At 30.6% G+C, this 9305-nt stretch overlaps 1 protein-coding gene across 5 annotated transcripts; it reads left to right on the plus strand.

Annotated features, from left to right (window-relative positions):
• The first annotated feature begins 4756 nt into the window (after positions 1-4756).
• LOC102613407 (serine/arginine-rich splicing factor SC35) lies at positions 4757-9043 on the plus strand. Of its 5 annotated transcripts, none has more exons than XM_025102044.2 (11): positions 4757-4948; positions 5069-5147; positions 5397-5476; positions 5587-5653; positions 6253-6324; positions 7129-7335; positions 7434-7620; positions 7708-7829; positions 8059-8219; positions 8322-8581; positions 8684-9043. In XM_025102044.2, exons 1-8 carry the CDS (start codon positions 4873-4875, stop codon positions 7711-7713), a joined length of 774 nt encoding a protein of 257 aa, XP_024957812.2. In that variant the 5' UTR covers positions 4757-4872; the 3' UTR covers positions 7714-7829; positions 8059-8219; positions 8322-8581; positions 8684-9043. The 5 variants fall into 5 exon arrangements, with proteins under 5 accessions (XP_024957812.2, XP_024957813.2, XP_006487650.2 ...); XM_025102045.2 differs by having other exon boundaries at positions 7708-7796; XM_006487587.4 differs by having other exon boundaries at positions 7708-8219.
• The last annotated feature ends 262 nt before the right edge of the window (positions 9044-9305 follow it).

Below are 9305 nucleotides of genomic sequence, written 5' to 3' on the forward strand. Positions count from 1 at the left end.
TGCCATAATATTAGTAGTACTATAATAATAATAATCATTGACACTATAATCGTGACATTATAAATAAGTGTCACTGTGTTCTAAATGTCAGATTACTGACACAATTAATAAGGGTCACTTAAAGTAATTATTGATCCTATTATAATGTCAATAAAGACCATTTTTCTATTAGTGTATTTCTCTTAACATAACATATAGAATATATAAGGGTGTCAAGTCAAAATTAATTTCAAGAAGCGATCAACTTTAGAAACTTATTTTTCATAAGTCTCATAGACATGTTATATGTATGCAGTTTCAAATTAGTTAATTATTAATTTATGTATTAATTCAATCCCATAAAAAATATTTTATTTATTTTTTATTTAATAAATTTATCGAATTATTAATTTAATAATGTTGAGGCTCTATCGTAGTTCTATTGCAACAATCGTATTTGTTGTTCTTGAAATTTGCCAATAAAATTAATTAAGAATAAAATTAAACTATAGTTATTTTTGCTTTTTTTTTTTTTGCTAAAATATTGATGCAGTTTATTTGCTTATATAATGGATGGCTTTAGAATATTAGTAATGTTCACAGTTGACGCCTACCCATCCTAAATTGTATCCCAGAAGAAAAAAGGAAAAAGTTGGTGCCAAATCCAATAGTAAGGAGTGGTTTTTCCAAAACTCAAGTATTGAGTTTGAACTTCAATGGGAGCATGAGTTATTAATTTTTTTAAAAAAATTATATTGTATCCTACGATATCATCTTAAATTGTGTAACTTATGATATGAGAAAAAGAACACTTGAACTCAAAACACTTAGTTGGGTTGGTCAATACCTCCTCACTTTATATTTAAACCCAACCACTTGGTTGGGTAGGGAAGTGAACGGGGTTGGTTAGAAACTCTTCCCCTTAAGTACAAAGTGGAGGGTTTGAGTCATCTTATGTTATATGGGAAGAAGGATACTTAGACCCCAACCACTTGGCTTGGTTGCTCAGCACCTCCTCCACTTAAGTATGAAGCGGAGGTTTCGAATCTCTCTAATTGTTGTGGAAGTTAATTTTCAATAATGGGCTTTATGGGCTTATCTATGGTTAGATATCTAGCGTTTTTATATAAATTGCATGAGTGATGATGTTTAAACACATTAAATTATCTCACTTGCGCTTACTTTTCAATTTATCTTACTACTTTTCAAAATTATCCTCATTGAAAACTAAAAAAAAAATTATTTTTTTTATTTTATTCTCTGTATCCTCCCTCTCTCTAGTATGATTATCACAACATCACCTATTTTCGTCAATAACAAGTTCATCATGACCATCAGTACCACTATTTATCTTCTTCACCATGAATCTATAACTTTTACCAATATATGATGAGTTTTAATATTAAGTTTTGTAAAAGTTTTTGAAAAAATTGTGGGTTTCATTGTTATTAATGATGTTGGTTGATTTTTGTGTGATAATTAAAGATTTTATTTAATTTCAATCGGAATTTGATTAAGAGTTAATATTTGATTCAAATTGTCAACCACATAATAAAAATAATAGAGATGTAAGAGATGAGAAGTTAATTTATTAAACTCGGGAGAAGAAAATTTATTATTTTTTAATTATTCATTTATTTTCAACAAGGACAATTTTGGAATAAAAGATATTAATTAAAAATCGTGGGCAAGTGAGATAAATTGACAAGGTTAAGTATTACCACTCAAATTGCTTTGTAATATTAAAGTTTCAAATCTGACATTTATAAACCCTTGTATGTTAGCAAATTCTAATAGTTTGGATGAAAAAATAGGGTAATTTAATATATCTATCTCAAAAGTTGCAAGTCACAATTTGATTAACTTTTCATATAATTTTATTTTGGATTTTTTTTAGGATGCTATATTATTTTTTACGGTATTGAATGGGGTTGTTCTAGACATTTAGATTTAAATATTTTAATCTCTACCATTGGTTTGATTATGTGGATAAATAATTAATTAAGTAATAAGCAATACTTAGGTGGCGTTTATTTTTTAACTTAATGACTTAAAGTGACTTAACTTAATTAATTAAGTTAATTAGAAGTGTTTGTTTTTATAATTTAATGGGACTTTTTAGATAATTTTGACTTAATAAAATAAGCTAATTTTTTTAGCTTTTTACTTAATGGAGAAATTTGAATTAAGTCAATTACTTACTAATGTAAAAAATATCCATGTTTTATAATTTATTTTTTATGTCTATCCCAAAACTCACCCATAGACATTTACCCCACATAAAAATATCCATGTTTTTTCTTTCTTGTATTATATACGATAAAATTTAAAATTTATGATATTTTATATATTAAAATTCTAAAATAATTATGTATTCACTTGAATATAATTTTACTTATAAATGTTAAAATATTGTGGTATTTAATATATTATTTATTTGATATTCAAATTTAATAAGAATACAAATGTAAAAGTACATATTTTCAGCTTTTTCAGTTAAAAAAAAAACAACTTAATACTTATTTTTCGAGATTCAGACGAAAAAACAAACATATTATTCAGATTCAGACATTCAGATCTATTCAGAATTCAGAATAATTCAAGTCTATTCAGATTTCAAACATAAATACACTTGAATTAGTCTGAATTCTGAATAAAGTTGAAGTTTGAATCTAAATGATATATTTGTTTTTTTCTTTGAATCACTAAAAATAAATATTAAGTTATTTTTTAACTTAAAAAAAATTAAAAACTAATAATTTTACATTTATGCCCTTACAAATTATAAATGTTAAACAAATAATAAGCATCTGAAAGAATATAAATAAGATAATAAATTATCATAACATAAATCATATTCAATTGAATACATCTCTTTAAAATTCTATATTATATATGTTAATCAATTTTATTATAGTTTATGATTTTTTATATGAAAAATATCCATAAAAAATTATGAAGATAAATGATGCTAATTTGAAGAAAATAAAATTAATAATAATTTACCACTATATTATCATAATTTATATAGAGATGGGTAATAATGCTAATTATTAAATTTTATTTGGGTAAAGATGAAAATTAATTAATTAGATAGGGATATTTTAGAAAGGGAAATTTTTAACCTACCCCCAAATAAATTGACATTTTGCACCGCGCACCCAAAAAAATTGACGTGTTGCACCTCGCCCCCAATTCCGTTAATTTTTCAGTTATTTCTAACAGCTCCATCTAACTTTTGATTGAATGACAAAAATGCCCCTTTATATGAAAAAAAAACAAAATATTTAGCTCATTTAATTTTTTAAAGGCTTTTTTTTCAAATGCAATAAAAAAAATTTCTTGTTACATGTGCATTATCACCACTATTATTTTTCCTTTAATTTTTTAAAGATTTTTATTTCAATTGCAATAAAAAAAATTTCTTTTTACATGTACATTTGTCACCACTATTATTTTTCCTTTAATTTTTTAAAGATTTTTATTTTAATTGCAATAAAAAAATTTCTTATTACTTGTAAATTGTCACCACTATTAATTTTCCTTTAATTTTTTAAAGATTTTTATTTCAATTGCAATAAAGAGAATTCCCATTAAAATTAATTTAAGGAATGAAATTTCAATTTTACCCCTCCACCGTTAAACTTAACTGAGAAAATAACGGAATTGGGGGTGTGGTGCAACAAGTCAAATTTGTTGGGGAAGCGGTGCAAAATATCAATTTATTTGCGGGTAGGTTAAAAATTTCCCTTTTAGAAAATATATTTTAATGATATCATTCAAACTTATGAGGTTAAGAAAAAAGCTAAAAAAATTAGCTTAATAACTTAATGACTGAAAATTTTTATTAAATTAAAAAAAAGATTTAATGACTTAACTAATTAAAATTAAGTCAAAAAAATAAACGGCCCCTTAATCTTTAAAATTAAGTTGATCAATTCAAATTGAGAGATTGTGATCCATCTCTTTTTTTCTTCTTCTTTTAATTTATATCTTTTTATATATATAAATATTTTACATTGTCGGTTAAAATTCAAAGATGTAAGATGTGTTTGGGATTGAGGTTGGGCAATTGTAGTTTAAAAACTACAATACTAAAGTATTTGGTAAACAATAGCTGCTGTAACTTGTAAGTTATATTTATATGATTTTTCACTTGTATAATGAAAAATCTATTATATATTTAATAATTTTATGAAAATTATTATTTAAAATTTATATTTACTACATATTATTAATTTTTATTTAATAGTTACATCTTTTTTTCTACATCAGTTGTAGCTTAAAACTACAGCACCTCAATTCCAAACGGGACCGTACATTTGTTACATAATTGGTGCTGTAAAAAAAATGGCATCATAGAGAGACTATTTTTTATTTTTTTAATTCAAATATAAATATAATTATTTGACTTTTAATTAATTAAAGTTAAATACGATGGATAATCAAAAGAGAGACATGTCACTTATTGATTGGTTTTTAATTTTTAATATTAAAAATTTTGAAATAAATAATTATTTTAAGAAATATATTATATCTTAATTATTCTTTTTTATATTTATATAAATTTTACACATCTATTACCATATAATTTTTTAAAATTAATTACCATATTAAAACTAGTAATCATGCTTCAAGCTAACTGTTCCAATGGTCTCGTCTCGTGGGTGGACTGGGTCGCGCATCCAATTCAAATGAAGCCCATAACGATGGAGGGTCTCATAGTAATTAAGCGATGACAAAGGAGCAGTTACATAATCTAATTGATGTCCATAAATTGGCAGGAAAGTGCCTGGAACCTCAAAGGACCTTCGAGAGAGCTGCAATTACTTTACAGCCACACAGCCAAAGGCAAGCCCTAGCTCAGAGCTCTAATCGAAGAACGAAAGAAAGATGTCTCACTTCGGGAGGTCAGGACCTCCAGATATCACCGACACTTACTCTCTTCTCGTCCTCAACATAACCTTCCGTGAGTACTGTGATGAGATGATACCTCTTTCTTCGCTCTTTTGATTTTCTTATTAATAAACAGAAGTTTCTGTGTGAATTGTTTAATTAATTTTTAAATTTTTGTTTATCTCAATGTCAGGTACTACTGCTGATGATCTGTTTCCGCTTTTTGACAAGTACGGCAAGGTCGTCGATATTTTCATACCTAGAGATCGAAGGTATTGAAATTGTAGAGGGAAATTATTATTATTGTTGTTATTATTATTATTGTTGTTGTTGTTGTTGTTGTTGTTATCATCATCATCTCCTCATGAAACTGTTTTTGGAAACTCTCGTGGGCAAATGAAAACTAGATTTTTTAGATAACAAATTTTGGGCGTTGAAGTTAGTTATAAGTTTTACTCAGAATTGTTCTGGGAAACAATATCGAATTTGGCCTTCATTTATTTTTTATTTGTATGATGTAGGACGGGGGACTCCCGTGGTTTTGCTTTTGTGCGGTACAAATATGCTGATGAGGCGCAAAAGGCTGTTGATAGACTGGATGGTATACTCTTTCCTTTCCTTTATAGAAGCTTACTAATAATATGTGCATAATATGGGATCCATTGACAATGTTTTTATTTCTTTTTTGTCTTCTTATTTCAATTTTTTTAGGACGAGTTGTTGATGGTCGTGAAATAACAGTTCAGTTTGCAAAATATGGTCCAAATGCCGAGAGGATGTAAGTCCTGTGCTATTGCTTTTTTCGAACTTTTGTATTTAAATTATCACTGTGGATTTTTGTCTGACAGACTAAGGTTCCTACTTGGGTTTACACTGCATTTTATTTAAGGAGCTGGGAGACTCTTTTTCTTTTCTTTTTTTCCTTTTTTTGTGGGGGCGGGGGGGGGGGGGGGGGGGGTGTGAATCTTTTTATTTGGTTGAGTGGCAGCAGATTGTTTCTCGGTTTCTGCCACCATTGTTTTGATATCTGTATTCCCTGAGGATATACGCATCTTTATTAAATGGCATTTTAGCTTGATGGTATTGTTGCCGTAGCTTGTGATGATTGTACCATATCATCTGGACATTGATGAAAGTTTAAACGCAAGTTTAGATGTGATTGTTCCCTCCTCTTATATAAAGTATGAGTGCCCAAGTTATGTTTGAGCTTCAATCAATATTTTACTTTTGATTGTATGATGACTGATTTATTTGAGTTTTTTCATTCACTTCTCCTATATTGAAACTGAAGAAAATCACATTTTGAATTGAGTTGCTTATAAGAAAATCTCATTTTGATTTGAGTTGCTTATCAAGCTGCTGGTGTTTATGTTTTAGTCAGAAAGGAAGGATTATTGAATCATTCCCAAGATCGAAGCACAGGTCAAGGAGTCGCAGTCCTCGGAGAAGGTAAGTAATATTCCTTTTCCATTTTTTTATGTCAATTGTTGGCTGTTTCAGGTGTTCAATAATTTGAACTCGTTTTGTTTGCATATTTGTTGACTGTGCTTCTGGCTATTTGTCAATCTTTGAGACTTTTGGTTGTGTATCTTCTGAATTTCTGAGTAAAAATGCGACTAGCTTTTAATAGACATTTTGACTTTAGTGACTCATGTAATTAGAAAAAAATTACAATTGATTAATCAGTGCTTTGATTTATGTTTGTTGATTTTTATTTTTTGGGTGGGTGGGTTTTGAGCGTTAATGATCTGATGGTTCCTCATCCCACACTTTTTTTTTTATTAATCTTGGAAGCTTTTGTAGTTAATTATGCCAGAGCTTTCTGAAGCATCTTTTGCTTTATATTTTATGCTCCATTATTATGATTCACCTTGGCTTTCAACCTAGAGGTCAGCGTCCAAACCTTGTTGGATGAACATGCTTGGGATAAGTTCCTATCTATGCAGGTTTCCCTGCTCTTGTAATGATCCTTGGTTCCAAATAGGGAAGTTGTAGTTGGGACCCAATTTATGTGTGACATTGATATTTCTTGTTTAGAGAGTTTTGTTTAAATTGTGATCCGTCATTTTTTTTTAAACCTTTTTTCAGGGGCTTGTAGTTTTGATGACGCTAAGACATTTATTTGAGATGTTTGGATAAAATATTGTCGATTGCTTTCTTCTGAATTTAATTTGTTGTGTTGTTAGGTCATTGCACAATTGAGTTGGATTTTTGTCTTCTTTTATGTGATACCCATTAGTTCTGCACTTTCAGATACAGAGATGATTACAGAGATAGAGATTATCGAAGGAGGAGTCACAGTAGAAGCTGGGATAGGTACGAACGTGACAGATACCGTGGGAGGGATAGAGATTACCGTCGACGAAGTAGAAGCAGAAGTGCCAGTCCTGATTACTCCAGAGGCCGTGGCAGAGGCAGATATGATGATTATCGCCGGAGTCCTAGTCGATCGGTTGGCAGGTTTTCACACAATGTCTATTGAATTTCTAGGGCTAAATTTACTCGCTTCGAGTCATAGTGTACACACTTAAATTTGTTCACTTTTGTTTATGTGATAGTGCCTCCCCAGCTCAGCATAGCCCCAGTCCCGGCAGGAGTCTTTCCCCTCGCAAGAATTCTCCTCTTAGGGGTGAGAGTTCTGATGGACGCAGTCGTGGTGAGCGGTCTCCAGCTCCTCGAAGTGCTTCCCCCCGAGGTGGACATGGTGATACCCGCAGCTATTCCCCGGGAAATTCAGATGTTGATGTGAGTGTTGATATCTCCTGCGTTCCTTTTTGCTGCATTAAGAAATTGATTATTGAACGATTTATTTTATGAATCTTTTTTTTGCAGGACTGATTTTTGTGTTCTGCTTGGGAATAGAGGGAGGCATCTCAAGTAGCTGATTGATGATTCCAGTCTTGAGGATATTTGATTACCTTGTATTTTCTGATCTTAAGTTTTCTGTGATATTGGTAGGACTGGATTTTGTTGGTATTTAATATGTGTTGAACTGAATGGCTTTTTACATAATTGTTGTTTGGTATATCTGGACTTTCAAGTTTGTAGGTTGTTAGTTGGTATCTCTAGACTTTCAACTCTGTAGGTTGTTTTTTCATGTCAATCAATTATTTTGTTTGGTAGGTTGATTTTCTAAGAGTGCTAATTCATCATAACCTCTAAACCATTTACTGGGTTTTATAGTTGTGTTCGGGAAGAGTATCTGATGCTGATGGATGGACAGAATGTTGATATTGTGGCTGTTGATGCTGGTTGTAATTGGTAGATGGATGGTCGTTGGTTGTGCTGATTGTAGACTGATTGCAGGAACAAATATGATAACTAAATGTTCTTTGAATTGATTGGTAAGACAGTCAAATCTTGGTTTTGAAGCCTTCTTATGATAAAAAGTTTTCCAAATTTTGACCTGCTTTTACTCTGGTCTGTTGCTGGTTTTAAAATGTTAGCCCTGAAACACTGTAGTTGCTGTGATGATAAAAAGGATGGACACAAGTTGAACGTGTTTTGACCTGTGGCTCATAAATGCTGTGTTGATAAAAAAATGGTGGACAAAGTTGAACCTTGTTTCACCTGTGGCTCACATGCTGTGATGATAATAATGGTGGGCATAAGTTGAACCTGTTTTAATCTTTCAGTGATGCTGCATTTGAGATGGACCTTTGATATGCTGGTCTGAAATTTGCAGCCACAACAATAATTGGACAGGGTAAAACTGTTATTATTTAATTATTTGTTTGGAAATTCCCACCAGTTTTTAGGACCTTTAACTGTAGCCATTAAAGTTCATAATTTATGTTGCTTAATGTAGTGAGATGTAGCTCATCTGTACGTGCCTGTAGCAGTGAAGCGGTAGCTGATGCTTTGAAGTACTAAAGAATAACCACCTGTGGCAGGCGGTTGCTGCCCTTCTTGCAGTGGTCGGGGTGGTAATTGGTACTAGAAATTGTTCATCTCTCTTGCTGGGTTTTTATTTGATTGAAGCCCTCTTTGGGTTTTCCAAAAAAGGGGTGATATTTGGGTTTTCCAAAAAAGGGTTGATATTTGGGTTTTATGTTGCTGTGATTCGATGTGTGAGATGCTATAGGAATTTCATGTGACTAAGTCATATCTACCTCATGGTGATTATGAAATTGATGAGGTTTTGAATGCAAGCTTTTGTTTTTCTTAATTTATTTTTCTTTTTTCAAATTTCTCGGAACTTTGGTGTCATTCTTTTTTTCTCTATAGCAATTACCATGCCTCTTGATGTATTGCTTTATAAATTGTGCAATATATCTATCTATTATATATCTGTGTGTATAGGTGTCCTATTTATCTTCCTCTCATGATTGATTTAAGGAAAAAGAAAATATGTCAACTTTGAGTAGGTGAAATGTTTTTGATGAATTTGCCTTCATTCCTTTAGTGAAGTGGGTTAAATGAAGGATCAC

Source organism: Citrus sinensis, chromosome 8 (genome assembly GCF_022201045.2).
Source record: "Citrus sinensis cultivar Valencia sweet orange chromosome 8, DVS_A1.0, whole genome shotgun sequence".
Classification (NCBI taxonomy): Eukaryota; Viridiplantae; Streptophyta; class Magnoliopsida; order Sapindales; family Rutaceae; genus Citrus; species Citrus sinensis.

Excerpts from the sequence above, each read along its gene's own strand:
- LOC102613407 (XM_006487587.4), top strand. The coding sequence starts at position 4,873 with ATGTCTCACTTCGGGAGGTCAGGACCTCCAGATATCACCGACACTTAC. Across the intron at positions 4,949-5,068 it reads CGTCCTCAACATAACCTTCC|GTACTACTGCTGATGATCTG; the intron begins GTGAGTACTGTG and ends TCTCAATGTCAG. Across the intron at positions 6,325-7,128 it reads AGTCGCAGTCCTCGGAGAAG|ATACAGAGATGATTACAGAG; the intron begins GTAAGTAATATT and ends CTGCACTTTCAG.